The 22,569-nt window shown below is 35.6% G+C and overlaps 1 protein-coding gene across 1 annotated transcript in view; it reads left to right on the top strand.

The window, feature by feature from the left end:
- The window catches only part of sdt (MAGUK p55 family member stardust), a 963,188-nt gene that overhangs the window by 826,964 nt on the left and 113,655 nt on the right, over positions 1-22,569 (top strand). The window contains 1 exon segment of the mRNA XM_071665600.1: positions 17,046-17,187. Coding sequence (XP_071521701.1) covers positions 17,046-17,187 — 142 coding nt within the window.

The raw sequence follows: 22,569 nt of genomic DNA, 5'->3' as shown, positions 1-22,569 counted from the left end.
TAACGTAAGGGTAAGAGAGATGTGTGGAAATAAAAAGAATGTGGTTGAGAGAGCAGAAGAGGGTGTTTTGAAATGGTTTGGTCACATGGAGAGAATGAGTGAGGAAAGATTGACCAAGAGGATATATGTGTCGGAGGTGGAGGGAACGAGGAGAAGAGGGAGACCAAATTGGAGGTGGAAAGATGGAGTGAAGAAGATTTTGTGTCATCGGGGCCTGAACATGCAGGAGGGTGAAAGGAGGGCAAAGAATAGAGTGAATTGGAGCGATGTGGTATACCGGGGTTGACGTGCTGTCAGTGGATTGAATCAAGGCATGTGTATGGGGGTGGGTCGGGCCATTTCTTTCGTCTGTTTCCTTGCGCTACCTCGCAAACGCGGGAGACAGCGACAAAAAAAAAAAAAATATATATATATATATATATATATATATATATATATATATATATATATATATATATATATATATATATATAGAGGATGTGTGGATCAGGTGTTTGCTTTGAAGAATGTATGTGAGAAATACTTAGAAAAGCAAAAGGATTTTATGTAGCATTTATGGATCTGGAGAAGGCATATGATAGAGTTGATAGAGATGCTCTGTGGAAGGTATTAAGAATATATGGTGTGGGAGGCAAGTTGTTAGAAGCAGTGAAAAGTTTCTATCGAGGATGTAAGGCATGTGTACGTGTAGGAAGAGAGGAAAGTGATTGGTTCTCAGTGAATGTAGGTTTGCGGCAGGGGTGTGTGATGTCTCCATGGTTGTTTAATTTGTTTATGGAGGGGTTGTTAGGGAGGTGAATGCAAGAGTTTTGGAAAGAGGGGCAAGTATGAAGTCTGTTGGGGATGAGAGAGCTTGGGAAGTGAGTTAGTTGTTGTTCGCTGATGATACAGCGCTGGTGGCTGATTCATGTGAGAAACTGCAGAAGCTGGTGACTGAGTTTGGTAAAGTGTGTGAAAGAAGAAAGTTAAGAGTAAATGTGAATAAGAGCAAGGTTATTAGGTACAGTAGGGTTGAGGGTCAAGTCAATTGGGAGGTGAGTTTGAATGGAGAAAAACTGGAGGAAGTGAAGTGTTTTAGATATCTGGGAGTGGATCTGGCAGCGGATGGAAACATGGAAGTGGAAGTGAATCATAGGGTGGGGGAGGGGGCGAAAATTCTGGGAGCCTTGAAGAATGTGTGGAAGTCGAGAACATTATCTCGGAAAGCAAAAATGGGTATGTTTGAAGGAATAGTGGTTCCAACAATGTTGTATGGTTGCGAGGCGTGGGTTAAGGATAGAGTTGTGCGCAGGAGGATGGATGTGCTGGAAATGAGATGTTTGAGGACAATGTGTGGTGTGAGGTGGTTTGATCGAGTAAGTAACGTAAGGGTAAGAGAGATGTGTGGAAATAAAAAGAATGTGGTTGAGAGAGCAGAAGAGGGTGTTTTGAAATGGTTTGGTCACATGGAGAGAATGAGTGAGGAAAGATTGACCAAGAGGATATATGTGTTGGAGGTGGAGGGAACGAGGAGAAGAGGGAGACCAAATTGGAGGTGGAAAGATGGAGTGAAAAAGATTTTGTGTGATCGGGGCCTGAACATGCAGGAGGGTGAAAGGAGGGCAAAGAATAGAGTGAATTGGATCGATGTGGTATACCGGGGTTGACGTGCTGTCAGTGGATTGAATCAAGGCATGTGTATGGGGGTGGGTTGGGCCATTTCTTTCGTCTGTTTCCTTGCACTACCTCGCAAACGCGGGAGACAGCGACAAAGCAAAAAAAAAAAAATATATATATATATATATATATATTATATATATATATATATATATATATATATATATTATCCCTGGGGATAGGAGATTAAGAATACTTCCAACGTATTCCCTGCGTGTCGTAGAAGGCGACTAAAAGGGGAGGGAGCGGGGGGCTGGAAATCCTCCCCTCTCGTTTTTTTTTATATTTTTTATTTTCCAAAAGAAGGAACAGAGGGGGCCAGGTGAGGATATTCCAAAAAAGGCCCAGTTCTCTGTTCTTAACGCTACCTCGCTAACGCGGGAAATGGCGAATAGTTTAAAAGAAAAAAAAAAAAATATATATATATATATATATATATATATATATATATATATATATATATATATATATATATATATATATATATATATATATGTATATATATATATATATATGTATATATATATATATATATATATATATATATATATATATATATATATATATATATATATATATATATATATGGTTTGGGCACATGGAGAGAATGAGTGAGGAAAGATTGACCAAGAGGATATATGTGTCGGAGGTGGAGGGAATGAAGAGAAGTGGGAGACCAAATTGGAGGTGGAAAGTTGGAGTGAAGGAGATTTTGTGTCATCGGGGCCTGAACATGCAGGAGGGCAAGGAATAGAGTGAATTGGATCGATGTGGTATACCGGGGTTGACGTGCTGTCAGTGGGTTGAATCAGGGCATGTGAAGCGTCTGGGGTAAACCATGGAAAGCTGTGTAGGTATGTATATTTGCGTGTGTGGATGTATGTATATACATGTGTATGGGGGTTGGTTGGGCCATTTCTTTCGTCTGTTTCCTTGCACTACCTCGCAAACGCGGGAGACAGCGACAAAGCAAAAAAAAAGAAAAAAAAAATATATGTATATGTCTGTGTGTGTATATATATATGTATACGTTGAGATCTATAGGTATGTATAGTTGCGTGTGTGGACGTGTATGTATGTACTTGTGTATGTGGGTGGGTTGGGCCATTCTTTCATCTGTTTCCTTGCGGGAGACAGGGACAAAGCCAAATGAATAAGAAATAAATAAATATGAATCTGGGTTCGAGATATTGTTAGACATTTTGATGAAGGAATCTAATGATTAAGATTGTAAATATTTTTGGTTTCGCTTGGTATTTATTGGTTATATATCAGCAAGAGGAAGCATTAAACGATATTTTCTGTGTGTATTTCATGATTGAAAATGTTTTTGTTATATATCATTTTTGAGACGAAAAGTTTTTTGGCCTAAAAAATACCCTGCAATTTTTGGCATTTTTCTCAAGAAAATAGATTCGTCTAGAAGATCAGTATAATGAATTTTTTTGCGCAGAGTACGAATCTGGGTTTGAAATAGTTTAAACATACCTGTGTCATGTAATCAATTAAACGATTAAAATTGTAAATTTTTATGTTTCGCTACCTATATATTAGTTATTTATTGGCAAGGGGAAGCATTATGAAATATTCTTATGATTATTTCATGATTAAGAATGTTTTATCATGTTATATTTCAATTTTGAAAAAAAAAGATTTTTATACTGAAAAAATAACTTGCAGTGTTTGACATTTTTCTCACGAAAATAGATTTGCCAGAAAACTGCAGTATAGGGAATATTTTTTGTGCTAAATATGAATCTTCGATTGATATAAAGATTTACAGTATTTTTGACGTGTAATTTGGTCATTATTCAAAACTTTGGTAAGTCGCTTTGTATATATTGGGTATCTATCATCAACGTTAAGTATTATGAGATATTTACCATGATTATTTCAAGTGTAGAAGTGTTTAATTATGTTGTATTTCAGCTTTCAGGCAAAAAGTATTTTGGGCTACAAAATACCATGAATTTTTGGCATTTTTCTCAGGAAAATACATTTGCCTGAAAACCTATGTATAATGAACATTTTTCGTGCTGAACACAAATATAGGTTTGAGACATTGTTTCAAAGTACTGTGTCTTGTAATAATGTAGTTAAAAGAAGGGCGAAATGTGAAGGGCGCAAATGGGGAGGTGATAACAAGTAGCGGTGATGTGAGAAGGAGATGGAATGAGTATTTTGAAGGTTTGTTGAATGTGTCTGATGACAGAGTGGCAGATATAGGGTGTTTTGGTCGAGGTGGTGTGCAAAGTGAGAGGGTTAGGGAAAATGATTTGGTAAACAGAGAAGAGGTAGTAAAAGCTTTGCGGAAGATGAAAGCCGGCAAGGCAGCAGGTTTGGATGGTATTGCAGTGGAATTTATTTAAAAAAGGGGGTGACTGTATTGTTGACTGGTTGGTAAGGTTATTTAATGTATGTATGACTCATGGTGAGGTGCCTGAGGATTGGCGGAATGCGTGCATAGTGCCATTGTACAAAGGCAAAGGGGATAAGAGTGAGTGCTCAAATTACAGAGGTATAAGTTTGTTGAGTATTCCTGGTAAATTATATGGGAGGGTATTGATCGAGAGGGTGAAGGCATGTACAGAGCATCAGATTGGGGAAGAGCAGTGCGGTTTCAGAAGTGGTAGAGGATGTGTGGATCAGGTGTTTGCTTTGAAGAATGTATGTGAGAAATACTTAGAAAAGCAAATGGATTTGTATGTAGCATTTATGGATCTGGAGAAGGCATATGATAGAGTTGATAGAGATGCTCTGTGGAAGGTATTAAGAATATATGGTGTGGGAGGCAAGTTGTTAGAAGCAGTGAAAAGTTTTTATCGAGGATGTAAGGCATGTGTACGTGTAGGAAGAGAGGAAAGTGATTGGTTCTCAGTGAATGTAGGTTTGCGGCAGGGGTGTGTGATGTCTCCATGGTTGTTTAATTTGTTTATGGATGGGGTTGTAAGGGAGGTAAATGCAAGAGTCCTGGAAAGAGGGGCAAGTATGAAGTCTGTTGGGGATGAGAGAGCTTGGGAAGTGAGTCAGTTGTTGTTCGCTGATGATACAGCGCTGGTGGCTGATTCATGTGAGAAACTGCAGAAGCTGGTGACTGAGTTTGGTAAAGTGTGTGGAAGAAGAAAGTTGAGAGTAAATGTGAATAAGAGCAAGGTTATTAGGTACAGTAGGGGTGAGGGTCAAGTCAATTGGGAGGTGAGTTTGAATGGAGAAAAACTGGAGGAAGTGAAGTGTTTTAGATATCTGGGAGTGGATCTGTCAGCGGATGGAACCATGGAAGCGGAAGTGGATCATAGGGTGGGGGAGGGGGCGAAAATTTTGGGAGCCTTGAAAAATGTGTGGAAGTCGAGAACATTATCTCGGAAAGCGAAAATGGGTATGTTTGAGGGAATAGTGGTTCCAACAATGTTGTATGGTTGCGAGGCGTGGGCTATGGATAGAGATGTGCGCAGGAGGATGGATGTGCTGGAAATGAGATGTTTGAGGACAATGTGTGGTGTGGGGTGGTTTGATCGAGTAAGTAACGTAAGGGTGAGAGAGATGTGTGGAAATAAAAAGAGCGTGGTTGAGAGAGCAGAAGAGGGTGTTTTGAAATGGTTTGGGCACATGGAGAGAATGAGTGAGGAGAGATTGACCAAGAGGATATATGTGTCGGAGGTGGAGGGAACGAGGAGAAGAGGGAGACCAAATTGGAGGTGGAAAGATGGAGTGAAAAAGATTTTGTGTGATCGGGGCCTGAACATGCAGGAGGGTGAAAGGAGGGCAAGGAATAGAGTGAATTGGAGTCATGTGGTATACAGGGGTTGACGTGCTGTCAGTGGATTGAATCAAGGCATGTGAAGCGTCTGGGGTAAACCATGGAAAGCTGTGTAGGTATGTATATTTGCGTGTGTGGACGTGTGTATGTACATGTGTATGGGGGGGGGGGTTGGGCCATTTCTTTCGTCTGTTTCCTTGCGCTACCTCGCAAACGCGGGAGACAGCGACAAAGTATAAAAAAAAAAAAAAAAAAAAAAAAAAGATTAAATAATAATAAAAAAAAGATGAAGAATTTAAAGTATTTTTTGATGTTTCGCTTCTTATTCATTGGTTATTTATTGGCAAGGGGAAGCATTATGAAATATTTTCCTTGATAATTTCATGATTGGAAACATTTTACAGTATATTACAATTTTGAAACAAAATGAATTTTGGGCTAATGGATGCATTTTTCTCAGGAAAATATATTTGTCTGAAAACATCAGTATAAGGAATATTTTCCATGCTGACTACAAATCTGGGAGTGAAATATTGTTTTTCCATATTCATTTAATCATTTAAGGTGTTAAATGATTGCAATTTTATGAAAATTTTATCTTTTGCTTCATATGTATTGGGTATATATGGGCAAGGGGAAGGATTATGAGATATTTTTCGTGAATATTTCATGTGAAGAAGCATTTGATTTTTATATTTCAGTTTTGAAATATTTCGTGAAAATATTTATCTTTTGCTTCATATATATTGGGTATATATGGGCAAGGGGAAGGATTATGAGATATTTTTCTTGAATATTTCTTGTGAAGAAGCATTTAAGTTATATTTCAGTTCTGAAATAGTTTTTTGTGCTATAAAGTCCCTTGCACTTTTCACCGGGAAAATAGGTTTGCCTGAAAACCTCGGTTTAAAGAATAGTTTTCATGCTGAATGCAAATCTGGGTTTAAGATATTGTTGGTATCTGTGTCTTGTAATAATGTAGTTAAACAATAAGAAATTTAAAATGTTTGTTGATGTTTTGATTCCTATTCATTGGTTTAAATTAGTTTATTGGCAAGGAGAAGCATTATGAAATATTTCCTTCATTATTCCATGATTAGAAATGTTTTTTAGTATATTACAATTTTGAAACAATGAATTTTGGGTTGATAAATGACGTGAACTATTTTGTGCAATTTTTTGGCTTTTTTCTCAGGAAAGTAACTTTGTTTGAAAACATTAGTATAAGGAATATTTTCCATGCTGAAAACAAATCTGGGATTGAAATATTGTTTTTCCACATTTATGACCTGTAATTAGTCATTAAATGATTGCAGTTTTATAAACAATTTTAATCTGCTTCGTAAATATTGGGTATATATATATGGGCAAGGGAAGGATTATGAGATATTTTTCATGATTATTTCATGATTAAGAATGTTATAATTTCAATTTTTGACAAATTACTTATGAAAATAGATTTGCCTGAAAACCAGTATAAGGAATATTTTTCGTGCTGAATACGAATCTGGGTTTGAAAGTACCTGTGTCTTGTAAGTAGTTAAACAATCAAAAATTTAAAGCATTTTTTTGATGATTTTCTTCCCATTTAGTGATTATTTATCAGCAAGGGGAAGCATTATGAAATATTTTCTTTGATTATTTCATGACTGAAAATGTTATGTTATATATCAGTTTTGAAACAAAAAGTATTTTGGGCAAAAAAATAACCTGCAATTATGGGCATCTTACCCAGGAAAATAGATTCGTATGAAAACATACGTATAAGGAATAATTTTTGTGCAGAATACGAATCTGGGTTTGGAATATTATTTGCATGTACCCATGTGTTGTAAATAAGTATTTATAGAATTAAAATTTAGTCTTGCCTCATATTTATTGTTTATTTATTGGCAAGGGAAAGCCATATGAAATATTTTCCATAATTATTTCATGATGAGAAACATTTTTTTTTATATTTCAATATTGAAACAATGTTTTTTGGGCCAAATAATAACCTGAACTATTACTTGCAATTTTGGCATTTTTCTCAGGGAAATAGATTTGCCTGAAGACCTCATTATAAGGAATATGTTTTGTGCCGATTACGAGTAAGGGTGTGAGATACTGTTTAGACATATCTGTGTCTCGTAATTAATTGAATAATTAAAACTGAAATTGTTTTTGTTTCGCTTCCTGTTTATTGGTTATTTCTCAGCAAGGGGAATTGTTATGAAATATTTTTCATGATTTTTTATGATTAAAAATGTTATATTTCATTTTAGAAATAGTTTTTTTTTGGGCTGAAAATACCTGCATTTTTTGGCATTTTTTTGAAGGAAAATAAATTTGTCTGAAAATATCAGTATAAGGAATATTTTTCATGCTAGATAGTAATCTGGGATTGATATAATGTTTTTCAGTATTTTTGATGTAATTTCATACTATTCGCCATTGCCCGCATTAGCAAGGTAGCATTAAGAACAGAGGACTGGGCCTTTGAGGGAATATCCTCCTTCTCTGTTCCTTCTTTTGGAAAATTAAAAAAAAAAATGAGAGGGGAGGATTTCCAGCCCCCCACTCCCTTCCCTTTTAGTTGCCTTCTACGACATGCAGGGAATACGTGGGAAGTATTCTTTCTCCCCTATATATATTTATCTATTTATACACTTTGCTCTGTCGCCGTCCCCCGCACCAGCGAGGTAGCGCAAGGAAACAGACGAAAGAATGGCCCAACCCACCCACACACATATGCATACACACACACACGTCCACACACAGCACATATACACACCTATACATCTCAACGTACACACACATACACACACACGGACACACACATATATACCCATGTACATAATTCACACTGTCTGCCCCTATTCATTCCTATCGCCACCCCGCCACACATGGAATAACAACATCCTTCCCCCTCATGTGTGTGAGGTAGTGCTAGGAAAAGACAACAAAGGCCCCATTCGTTCACACTCAGTCTCCAGCTGTCATGTAATAATGCACCGAAACCACAGCTCCCTTTCCACATCCAGGCCCCACAGAACTTTCCATGGTTTACCCCAAACGCTTCACATGCCCTGGTTCAATCCATTGACACCACGTCGACCCCAGTATACCACATCGTTTCAATTCACTCTATTCCTTGCACACCTTTCACCCTCCTGCATGTTCAGGCCCCAATAACTCAAAATCTTTTTCACTCCATCTTTCCACCTCCAATTTGGTCTCCCACTTCTCCTCGTTCCCTCCATCTTTGACACGTATATCCTCTTTGTTAATCCTCCTTCTGCTCTCTCAACCACTCTTTTTATTACCACACATATCTTTTACCCTTTCATTACTTAGTCTATCAAACCACATATATTTTATTTCATATATATTTGTCATTTCCCATATTAGTGAGGTAGTGTTAAGAACATGAGGATAGAGGACAAAGAGGATATATGCATCAGAAGTGGAGGGAACAATCACCCCGCCACTTACTACCAATTTCTCAACTGCCCATATCCCATATCTCTTGCACATGCTATCACTGCTTCACTAAATATCTCCCAATCCCCTTGCTTCATTTGCTTACAACTTCAGCTATTCTATACCCAATCTCTTCTGGTATTTCACACACACACACCTCTTTTTTCCAAGCTCATTTCTTTCTCACCCTGTTCTCATTCATATTAGTTTCCCCTCCCAACACATTAACATCTAGGAGTCTATATATATATATATATATATATATATATATATATATATATATATATATATATATATATATATAGATATATATTTATTTCTTTATTATACTTTGACACTGTCTCCCATGTTAGTGAGATAGTGCAAGGTAACACGAAAGAATAGCCCAACCCACCCACATACACATGTATATACATAAACGCCCATGCACGCACATATACATACCTATACATTTCAACATATACATACACATGACATATATACACATGTACATATTCATACATCCTGCCTTCATCCATTCCTGCTGCCACCCTGCCACACACGAGCTGACACTCACCTCCCCTGTTTCCGTGTGAGATATCACCAGGAAACGACAATAAAGGCCACATTCGTTCACACTCAGTCTCTAACTGTCATGTATAATGCTCTGAAACCACAGCTCCCTTTCCACATACAGGCCCCACAAAACTTTCCATGGTTTACCCCAGACGCTTCACATGCCCTGGCTCAATCCAATGGCAGCACATTGACCCCAGTATACAACATCGTTCCAATTCACTCTATTCCTTGCACACCTTTCACCCTACTGCATGCTCAGACCTCGATCGCTCAAAATCTTTTTCACTTCATCTTTCCACCTCCAGTTTGGTCTCCCACTTCTCGTTCCCTCCACCTTTGACACATATATCCTCATTTTCAATCTTTCCTCACTCATTCTCTCCCTGTGACCAAACAATTTCAAAACACCCTCTGCTTTCTCAACCACACTCTTTTTATTACCACACATCTCTCTTACCCTTTCATTACTTAGTCAGACCACCTCACACCACACATTTTCTTCAAACATCTCATTTCCAACACATCCACCCTCCTCCGCACAACTCTATCTATAGCCCATGCCTCGCAACCATATGGTATTGTTGGAACCACTATTCCTTCCAACATACCCATTTCTGCTTTCCATTTGATGTAATTAAGTCATTAAATATTGCAATTTTATCAAAACTTTTGATCATTCGCTTCATATATATTTGGTATCTGTCGACAGGAGGCAGCATTATGAGATTTTCCATGATTATTTCAAGAGTAGAAGTGTTTAATCATTTTACATTTCAATTTTGAAACAAAAAGTTTTTTGGGCTAAAAAATACCCAGCAGTTTTTGGCATTTTTCTCAGGAAAATAGATTTGTGTGAAAACATCAGGATATGGAGTATTTTGCATGCTAAATACAATTCTGGGATTGAAATATTGTTTTCCATACTTATGACCTGTAATTAAGTTACTAAATGATTGCAGTTTTATCAAAAACTTTGATCATTTAATTCATATATTTTGGGTATGTATTCACAAAGGGAAGGATTATGAGATATTTTCCATGAATTTTCAAGTGTAGAAGCATCAAATTAATTGATAATTCAGTTTTGAAAGAAAATTTTTTTCTTGGGCTATAAAATACCCTGCAAATTTTGGCACTTTTCTCGGGAAAATAGATTTACCTGACAACCTCGGTATAAGGAATATATTTTGTGCTGAATAAGAATCTGGGTTTGAGATATTGTTTGGAAGTACCTGTGTCTTGTAATTAAGTAGTTAAATGATAAAGATTTTAAAATATTTTTTGATGTTTTGCTTCTTATTCATTGGTTATTTATTGGCAAGAGGAAGCATTATGTAATGTTTTCCTTGATTATATCATAATTAGAAACATGTTGTAGTATATTACAATTTTGAAAATTTTTGGGCTGATAAATTTCCATGAACCTATTACCTACAGTTTTTTGGCATTTTTCTTTGGAAAATAAATTTGTCTGAAAACATCCATGCTGAATATGAATCTGGGATTGAAATTTTTTTCCATATTTACAGCCTTTAAGTAAGTTATTTAATGATTGCTATTTTATAAAAAATTTTGATCATTCACTTTGTATATATTAGGTATCTATGGGCAAGGGGAAGGATTATGAGATTATATTTCATTTTTGAAACAAAGTTTTTAGGCTATAAAATACCATGCATTATTACATGCAATTTTTGGCAATTTTCTCAGTAAGATAATTTGAATGAAAACCTTATTATAAGATTATTTTTCGTGCTGATTACGAATCTGGGTTTGAAATCTTGTTTGAAAATACATGTTTTTTGTAATTTAGTAGTTAAACGATTAAAATCTTTAAAAAAATTTTTGATGTTTTGCATTCCATTTATTGATTATTTATTGGTGAGGCTTAGCATTATGAAATATTTTCCATGATTATATCATGGCTGAAAACAATTAATTACATTATATTTCAATTTTGATACAAAAAGTATTTTGGGCTATAAAATAACCTATTTTGGGCATTTTACTCAGGAAAATAGATTTGTCTGAAAACATCCGTATAAGGAATATTTTTCGTGCTGAATATGACTCTAGGTTTGGAATATTGTTTGGACATACCCATGCCTGGTAATTAAGAAGTTAAACGATAACAATTTTAGAATATTTTTTGATTGCTTCCTATTCATTGTATTTTTTGATTGCTTCCTATTCATTGGTTATTTATCAGCAAGAGGAAGCATTATGAAAGATTTTCCTTGATTATTTCATGATTAGAAATGTTTTATAGTATATTACAATTTTGAAGCAAAAAGATTTTTGGGCTAATATATGCTGTGAACTATTATCTGCAATATTTTGACATTTTTCTCAGGAAAATAAATGTCTGAAAACATCAGTATAAGGAATATTTTCCATGGTAAATACGAATCTGGGATTGAAATATTGTTTTTCCATATTCATGCCCTGTAATTAAGTTACGAAATGATTGCAATTTTATAAAAAATTTGATTCACTTTGTATATAATGGGTATCAGTGTGCAAGGTGAAGGATTACGAGATATTTTCCATGAATATTTTAAGTGTAGAAGCATTTAATTAAGTTATATTTTAGTTTTGAAACAAAATGATTTTTGGGCTGTAAAATATCCTGAACTATTAATAACCCACAAATTTTGGCATTTTTCTCTGGAAAATAGATTCGCCTGAAAACATCAGCAAGGAATATTTTTCTGATTGCGAATCCAGATTTAATATATTGTTTAGACGTACCTGTGTATTGTAATTAAGTAGTTAAATGATTAGAATTTTTTTTGCTTCAATTCCTATGTATTGGTTATTCATCAGCAAGGGGAGTTATTATTACCTTGATTATTATTATGATTAGAAATGTTTTGTTATATTTCAGTTTTGAAAAAAAAAGTGGCATTTTCATTAGGAAAATAAATTTCTCTGAAAACATCAGGATAAAGAATATTTTCCATGATAAATATGAATCTGGGATTGAAATATTGATTTTCCATATTCATGACCTGTAATTAAGGTATTGCAATTTTATAAAAAAATATTCTTCATTCATTTCCTATATATTGGGTATCTATGTAGAAGGGGAGAAGGATTATGAGATATTTTCCATGAATATTGTAAGCGTAGAAGCATTTAATTAAGTTATATTTTAGTTTTGAATCAAAATGTTTTTGGGCTATAAAATACCCTGAATTATCTATTACCTGCAAATTTTGGCATTTTTCTCAGAAAATAGATTTGCCTGAAACCTCAGAGTGTAAGGAATATTTTTCGTGCTGAATACGAATCTGGATTTTATATATTGTGCAGACGTGCCTATGTCTTGTAATTAAGTAGTTAAACGAATAAATTTTTTTTGTTTCGCTTCCTCTTTATTGGTTATTTATTGGCAAGGGGAATTATGAAATGCTTTCCTCGAATATTTCATTAGAAACATTGTATGTTATTTTTCAATTTTGAAAGAAAAAGTTTTTTGGGCCAAAAAATACTCTGAACTATTTCCTGCAATTTTTTTGGCATTTTTCTTAGGAAAATAAATTTGTCTGAAAACATCAGTATAAGGACTATTTTCCCTGCTGAATACTAATCTTGGATTGAAATATTGTCTTTCCATATTTATGACCTGTAATTAAGTCGTTAAATGATTGCAGTTTTATCAAAAATTTTGATCATTCACTTTGTATATATTGGGTATATATATATGGGCAAGGGGTAGGGATATGAGATATTTTCCATGAATATTTTGTGTATTGAAGCATTTGAATTAGTTACATTTCAGTTTTGAAACAAAAAGTTGTTTTGGCTATAAAATACCCTGAACAATTATTACCTGCAATTTTTGGCATTTTTCTCAGGAAAACAGATTTGCCTGAAAACCTCAGTATAAGGAATATTTTTCGTGCTGAATACGAGTCTGGGTTTGATATTTTGTTTGGACTTACCTGTGTCTTGCTATTAAATAAACAAAAATTTTAGAACATTAAATTTTTTTTGTTTCTCTTCCCATTTATTGGTTATTTATCGGCAAGGGGAAGCATTATGAATAATTTCCCATGATTAAAAATGTTTTATTGTTCTATTTGAATTTTGAAAGAAAAAGTATTTAGGGCTATTTTGCACATTTTTCTCAGAAAAATAGTTTTGCCTAAAAACCTTGCTTTAAGGAATATTTTTCATGCTGAATACAAATCTGCATTTGAGATATTGTTTGAGAGTACATGTGTCTTATAATTAAGTAGTTAAATGATTAGAATTTTGAAATATTTTTGATGTTTTGCTTCCTATTTCTTGGTTATTTATTGGCAAGGGGAAGAATTATGAAATATTTTCCTTAAGTATTTCATGTTTAAGAATGTTTAGTTATGTTACATTTCAATTATGAAATAAACTGTTTTTTGAGCAAAAAAATACTGTGAATTTTTTGGTAATTCTATCTGGAAAATAGATTTGTTTGAAAACATAAGTATAAAGAATATTTTCCATGCTGAATATGAATCTGGGATTGAAATATTGTTTTTCCATATTTATGACCAGTAATTAAGTTGTTAAATGATTGCAATTTTATCAGAAATTTTCATCATTCGCTTCATATATATTGGGTATCTTTGGGCAAAGGGAAGGATCATGGGATATTTTTCAAGAATATTTCAAGTGTAGAAGTGTTTAATTAAGTTACGTATCAGTTTTGAAACAAAAATTTTTTGGGGCATTTTTCTTAGGAAAATAGATTTGCCTGATAACCTCAGTTTAAGGAATATTTTTCTTGCTAAATACAAATCTGGGTGTGACATTGTTTGGATGTACCAGTGTCTTGTAATTAAGTAGTTAAATGAATATAATTGTAAAGTTTTTCTTTATGTTTCCCTTCCCATTTATTGGTTATTTACTGGCAAGGGGAAGCATTTTGAAATATTTTCCTTAATTATTTCATGATTAAAAACGTTTTATTATGTTATATTTGAATTTTGAAAAAAAAAAAAAGAATTTTTTGCTAAGAAATAACCTGTAATTTTTGGCATTTTTATCAGGAAAATAGATTTGTCTGAAAACATCAGTATATGGTGTATTTTTCATGCTAAATACAAATCTTGGATTGAAATATTGTTTTTCATATTTTTGACATGTAATCAAGTCGTTCAATTATTGCAATTTTATCAAAACTTTTGATTATTCAGATCATATATGTTGGGTATCTATCAAGAAGAAGCATTATCAGATACTTTCCACGATTATTTCAAGTGTAGAAGCATTTAGTTGTTATATTTCAATTTTCAAAAAAAAATTTTGGGGGGTTAAAAATACCCTGAACAATTATTACTTGCAATCTTTGGCATTTTTTCTCAGGAAAATAGATTTCCCTGAAAACCTCTGTATAAGGAATATTTTTCGTGTTGAATACGAATCTGGGTTTGATATATTGTTTGAATGTACCTGTTACTTGTAATCAAATAGTTAAGTGATTAAAGTTTTAACACAATGATGTTTACCTTCTTATTTATTGGTTATGTTTTGGAAGAGGAAGCACTATGAAATATTTTCCCTGATTATTTCATGATTAAAAACATTTTATGATTCAACTTGGAATTAAAATTTGTTTTGGGCTATAAGATACCAGGGGGGCTGGAAATTCCCTTCTCACGTTTTTAGTTTTCCAAAAGAAGGAACAGAGGAGGGGGACAAGTGAGGATATTCCCCTAAAGGCTCAGTCCTCTGTTCTTAACACTTCCTCGCTAATGCGGGAAATGGCTAATAGTATGAAAAAAAAAATACCAGTAAATTTTTGGCATTTTTGTCAGAAAACTACATTTGTCTGAAACCATCAGTATAAGGAATATTTATCATGCTGAATACGAATCTGGGATTGAAATATTGTTTTTTTATATGAATGACTTGTAAGTCGTTAAATGATTATAACTTTATAAAAACTTTTGATCTTTCGCTGTGTATATATTGGGTATCTATTGACCAGGGGAAGTATCATGAGATATTTTCCATGATTAATGTAAGTGTAGAAGCGTTTAATTATGTTATATTATGTTTTTTGGGCTAAAAAATGCCAGTAATTTTTGGCATTTTTCTTAGGAAAATAGACTTGCCTGAAAACCTCAATATAATGAATATTTTTCATGCTGAATACGAATCTGGGTTTGAGATATTGTTTAGACGTACCTGTGTCTTGTAATTAAGTAGTTAAACGATTAATATTCACATTTTTTTATGTTTCGCTTCCTATTCAATGATTATTTTTCAGCTGGGAAAGCACTCTGAATTATTTTTCTTGATTACTTCATGAGTGGAAATGTTTTATTATTATATTTCAAGTGTAATATGAAATACCCCGAACAATTATTACCTGCAATTTTTGGCATTTTTCTCAGGAAAATTGATTTGTCTGAAAACCTCAGTATAAGGAATATTTTTCATGCTAATTGTTGAATTATTGCAATTTCATAAAGTATTTTCATCATTCACTTCATAGATACTGGGTATCCATTGACATGGTGAAGCATTATGAGGTATTTTCCATGTTTAAGTGTAGAGCCATTTCATTGTTATATTTCAATTTTGAAACAAAAAGTTTTAGGGATTAAAAATGCTCACTATTACCTGCAATTTTTGGCTGTCCTTAAGTATGAAGTGAATAGACTGTGAAACCAAGTTGAATGGAAATGAGGAAACATCTCTACCTCCTCCTTTTTCTTATTTTAGTCTTTTAGATGTGTCAGAAATACCCCTCTCTGCCTTTAATTCAAAATGGACCAGGCTAGGTGAAAGGTATTTTTGAGTAAAGGAACTTTTTGGGTATTTTTTCTTATTGGTAATCTGTCATTTTATAAAGGATTTTTTTTCTAAGCAGGGAATAACATGAGAGACAGTTACTACAGGCCTAGGATTAACCTCCTCATCTCTATCATTACATGGTGCATGAACAGCCTTTACAGTAACTTTAAACACCTCATACTTGAATTTTGCAAACAATAATCTCAGATGTATGCACTTGCAGTCAACCACCTTTTTAAAGTACACAACCTTCTGTATTATGTTTTAAGGTCGTTTGGCTCTAAGGTCCCACTACTTCTTATCCTTTGTCTTTTGTAAACCTGTTTGATTTTTGTTTTAAAGTCCCACTACTTCTCATCCTTTGTCTTTTGTAAACCTTTTTGATTTTTGTTTTAAAGTCTTGTTACACATTTATTCCTTTCACATTCTTGTCACCCATACAAACTTGAATCCTTGTTAAAAGCAGTTTCAGGTATGGGGCTTTTTCCCTGGGGTCATATGCATATTCTTTGGGAATGTTTAAAAACTGTTGTCCCTAGCCCCTATTTCACAGACTAGCAAAATGGGCAGGGATGTTGACTCTCTTGTGGTAGTTTCTGTTGGTGGAGACTCCATAAAAGATTTTGAAAGTTTGATATCTCCCGCGAATTTCTTTTTATGATGGAGTTTGTACATAAAGTTAATTTTTGATGCACAAAAGTTAAGGTTTTTTGTTCTTTTTATGTGGATTGTTTCTCGTGCATTTTATTTATTCATTTATTTGTTAGTTCATGCATTTTTCACTATAATGATGAGTTTGAGTGATATATTGGTCTTCTTGTTGCAGGCATGACCGGAACTTTGACATTTATTATAATCCCAAGCGGAGTACAACCTCCTTCAAACACCCGGCCACAAATCAGTCAGACAATACATGTCAAAGCCCATTTTGACTATGATCCTGAAGAGGATTTGTATATACCTTGCAGGTTAGTATCTAAGTTTGATTTTATGGTAATCCTGTATTAGGCATAGTCTTTCAAGTCTTTGACTTATTTGGCAGTCCAAGTGGACATTCATCTAGTGTGGAAGATAAAAGATGAAAAGTCACCACCCATTTACCTCCACTTGTAAATTTATCTGTTCAAGAGCTGCCATCCATTGTCAGTAAGTTTTGAACAGGCTTTTGAAAACTATCAGCCTCAGATCAAATGGCACACTTCTTAACCATGTAACACTGAACATATCTTAGTTACATGCCATCATTATAACAATGACTTCACTCCCTTGTGATTCATAGTAGACTGGTTAATAAGTTATATTACAGCACAGTAAATGGTACTGGAATGAGATGTAGACCATGGAAAAGTTGAACTGATGTAATGAGATATTTAATTATAGTGAGGGATATTTCAAGTGATGTTAAAAGAATAATGGGGATCGGATACAATGGAAGCATTTTGTGTATGAAAATATGAATGGAAATCTTGGTCTCAATTGACAAATCAGCATTGTGTGCAAAATGAAAATATAAGTACTTTTATAAGTGTAGTTCATATTTTACTTATACACTGAACATTGGTTGTTGATGTAAAAAGAAAATTGGTGTAATGAGCAGTGTTGCAGAGGCTGTGTGGATGTTCCACTCATTGAACTGGCATATTGATTAATAATCATTATGAGACTGTTCTAGACCTCCTTCTATGGGTTTCCTTCAGCTTTAAGGCTGCAGTCTGCACAACAGCAGAGAAAGTATAGACTTTTTTGGAACAAAAATGTTCTCATTGAGACCGTATTTCAATGACTATGATACATGCTTACCAGATGCGACTTTTTACTTGCAGTGTAACAAGTTGCAGGAGGATACTTGTTAGTTATATGCTGTAACAGTCACTGTACTCTTCCACTGATCTAGGGCAGTGTTGCCTCTCACACTTTCCAAAGCCATTTAACAGCTTTTTTCTTTTTACTCTTCACAATCTCACTCAGCATTTCATATATATGCTAAGATTTAGTGTACTTCACATGCCTCATTATTCTCTTCTCCTGCACAGCTATCTTTCTCCTTTTCATACATAATTCACATTCATAGGTTTTCCAGGCATGTTGTACCAATACCTACATCTTTGATGTCACAAAAAAATTACAAAATCTCAAATATGAAGCAAGAGTATTGTTTTGAGTAAATGTCCAAAGCTTTTATTTTCACCTGTTGAAAAATGTTAACAGAAGGGAAATTTGTAGATATAACTTGGTACATTTATTTTCTGTACATCATATTACCCCTGTATACTGTGTTGATTCAATTCATTCTGTCCTGTGCATGCTGTTCATCATCCTGGGTGTTCAGGCCTTAGTACCCCAAAGCCCTCTTTGCTTCATCCTTCCCTCTCTTTCTTGGTCTTCCTTTCCCCCCTCCATTTCTGACATATAGATCTTGTTAGTCAGTCTTTCTTCACTCATACTCTTCTATGTTTGAACCAGGTCAATATGCTTTAATGTCTCTCACTGAGAATACGCCTACTACCAAACCTTACACCAGATACAGTCCTCTTCCTTTCTTCTGCATTCATGGCTCAAGACTTACATCCATACAACACTGTTGAAAATACTTTGCCTTCAGACATGCCCATCTTTACACCAACAGATGCTGACTTATGATTCCACATACTCCTGTATAGACTTAGGACCTTGCCTCCTCTCCCTTCTCCCACTCGATGACTCACTTCAGCCCCTGATTCCATCAGCTGCTTCATCCACTTCCTAGTAGCTCAAGCATTTATCTTCCTCTAGGTCCTCTCCATTCATACTTACTCTAAAAATATCCTCCCTCATCTTTCTGCTGCACCACATTACCTTATTGTTTTTACATATACTTCTGCAAACTGTCACCAGCTCTTGTAGCATCTCTCTCAAGTCTGCCACGGGAGTCATGTCATTTGCAAACAGTAAATGAATCACCTCCCATGTTTTGCCACCTATTGTAAAGTGGAGACCTGCTCCTCATTCTAAGACTCTTGTGTTTACCTCCCTCACAACCCTGACCATTATAATTTTATTACTCTAATATACAGGGAAGTGTATGCAAGAATTGACAGAGTGATGGAAGTGACTGAATGCAGAATAATTGAAGAGCAAGAGGGTTTTAGGAAAGGTAGGGGATGTATGAATCAGATTTTTGTAATAAAGGTGACCATAGAAAAGTATTTAGTGAAAGCTAAGAAGTTTTGTGCAGCTTTTATGGATCTGGAGAAAGCTTATGACAGAGTTGAGTAGAATGTTTTGTGGGATGTATTAAGGATATATGGTGTAGGGGGATGACTGTTAGAATGTATATAAGCCTTCTGTAAAGGAGCAAATGCATGTGCAAGTGTGGATGGAGAGCTGAGTGAAAGTTCTGGAATAAATGTAGGTTTGAGGCAGGGCTGTGTGATATCACCATGGCTTTTTAATATATATTCTATTTATATTTTAGTATACTTTGTCGCTGTCTCCCGCGTTAGCGAGGTAGCGCGAGGAAACAGACAAAAGAATGGCCCAACCCATCCACATACACATGTATATACATACACGTCCACACACGCACATATACATACCTATACATCTCACCATATACATATATGCACACAGACATATACATATATACACATGTACATAATTCATACTGTCTGCCCTTATTATTCATTCCCATCGCCACCCTGCCACACATGAAATAACACCCCCCTCCTCCCGCATGTGCATGAATTAGCGCTAAAAAAAAGACAACAGAGGATACATTCGTTCACACTCCGTCTCTAGCTGTCATGTATAATGCACTGAAACCACAGCTCCCTTTCCACATCCAGGCCCCACAGAACTTTCCATGGTTTACACCAGACACTTCACATGCCCTGGTTCAATCCATTGACAGCACGTTGACCCCGGTATACCACATCGTTCCAATTCACTCTATTCCTTGCGCGCCTTTCACCCTCCTGCATGTTTAGGCCCTGATCACTCAAAATCTTTTTCACTCCATCTTTCCACCTAAAATTTGGTCCCCCATTTCTCCTCGTTCCCTCCACCTCTGACACATATATCCTCTTTGTCAATCTTTCATTACTCATTCTCTCCATGTGAACAAACCATTTCAAAACACCCTCTTCTGCTCTCTCAACCACACTCTTTTTATTACCACACATCTCTCTTACCTTTTCATTACTTACTCAATTAAACCTCCTCACACAACATATTGTCCTCAAACATCTCATTTCCAGGACATTCACCCTCTTCCGCACAACTCTATGTATAGCAAACGCCTCGCAACCATATAACATTGGTGGAACAACTATCCCTTCAAACATACCCATTTTTGCTTTCCAAGATAACGTTCTCGACTTCCACACATTCTTCAAGGCTCCCAGAACTTTCGCCACCTCCCCCTCCCTATGATTCACTTCCACTTCCATGGTTCCATCCACTGCCAAATCCACTCCCAGATATCTAAAACACTTCACTTTCTCCAGTTTTTCTCCATTCAAACTTACCTCCCAATCGACTTGTCCCTTGTCTTCTTTCACACACTTTACCAAACTGCAGTTTCTCACCTGAATCAGCCACCAGCGCTGTATCATCAGCGAACAACAATTGATTCACTTCCCAAGCTCTCTCATCCACAACAGACTCTTACATTCACCTCCCGTACAACCCCATCCATAAACAAATTAAACAACCATGGAGACATCACGCACCCCTGCCGCAAACCTACATTCACTAAGAACCAATCACTTTCCTCTCTTCCTACTCGTACACATGCATTACATCCTCGATAAAACCTTTTCACTGCTGACAACTTGACTCCCACACCATATATTCTTAATACCTTCCACAGAGCATCTCTATCAATTTTATCAAATGCCTTCTCCAGATCCATAAATGCTACATACAAATCCATTTGCTTTTCTAAGTATTTCTCACATACATTCTTCAAAGCAAACACCTGATCCATACATCCTCTACCACTTCTGAAACCGCACTGCTCTCCCCCAATCTGATGCTCTGTACATGCCTTTGCCCTCTCAATCAATACCCTCCCATATAATTTACCAGGAATACTCAACAAACTTGTACCTCTGTAATTTGAGCACTCTCTTTTATCCCCTTTGCCTTTGTACAATGGCACTATGCAAGCATTCTGCCAATCTTCAGGCACCTCACCATGAGTCGTACATACATTAAATAATGTCACCAACCAGTCAATAATACAGTCACCCCCATTTTACTAAATTCCACTGCAAGTACCATCCAAACCCGCTGCCTTGCCGGCTTTCATCTTCCGCAAAGCTTTTACCACCTCTTCTTTGTTTATTAAATCTTCTCCCTAACCCTCTCACTTTGCACACCACCTTGACCAAAACACCCTATATCTGCCACTCTATCATTAAATACATTCAACAAACCTTCAAAATACTCACTCCATCTCCTTCTCACATCACCACTACTTGTTATCACCTCCCCATATGCCCTCTTCACTGATGTTCCCGTTTATTCCCTTGTCTCAAGCACTTAATTACCTCCTTCCAAAACATCTTTTTATTCTCCCTAAAATTTAATGATACTCTCTCACCCCAACTCTCATTTGCCTTCTTTTTCACCTCTTACACACCTTTCTCTTGACCTCCTACCTCTTTCTTTTGTACATCTCCCAGTCATTTGCATTATTTCCCTGCAAAAATTGTCCAAATGCCTCCCTCTTCTCTTTCACTAATAATTTTACTTCTTCATCCCACCACTCACTACCCTTTCTAATCTGCCCACCTCCCACGTTTCTCATGCCACAAGCATCTTTTGCACAAGCCATCACTGCTTCCCTAAATACATCCCATTCCTCCCCCACTCCCCTTATGTCCTTTGTTCTCACCTTTTTTCCATTCTGTACTCAGTCTCTCCCTGTACTTCCTCACACTAGTCTCCTTCCCAAGCTCACTTACTCTCACCACTCTCTTCACCCCAACATTCTCTCTTCTTTTCTGAAAACCTCTACAGATCTTCACCTTCACCTCCACAAAATAATGTCAGACATCCCTCCAGTTGCACCTCTCAGCACATTAACATCCAAAAGTCTCGCTTTCACGCGCCTATCAATTAACACATAATCCAATAACGCTCTCTGGCCATCTCTCCTACTTACATACGTATACTTATGTATATCTCTCTTTTTAAACTAGGTATTCCCAATCACCAGTCCTTTTTCAGCACATAAATCTACAAGCTCTTCACCATTTCCATTTACAACACTGAACACCCCATGTACACCAATTATTCCCTCAACGTCCACATTACTAACCTTTGCATTCAAATCACCTGTCACTATAACCCGGTCTTGTGCATCA

Source organism: Panulirus ornatus, chromosome 10, assembly GCF_036320965.1.
Source record: "Panulirus ornatus isolate Po-2019 chromosome 10, ASM3632096v1, whole genome shotgun sequence".
In the NCBI taxonomy this organism is placed as follows: Eukaryota; Metazoa; Arthropoda; class Malacostraca; order Decapoda; family Palinuridae; genus Panulirus; species Panulirus ornatus.
This window is presented reverse-complemented; position numbering and strand designations above follow the sequence as displayed.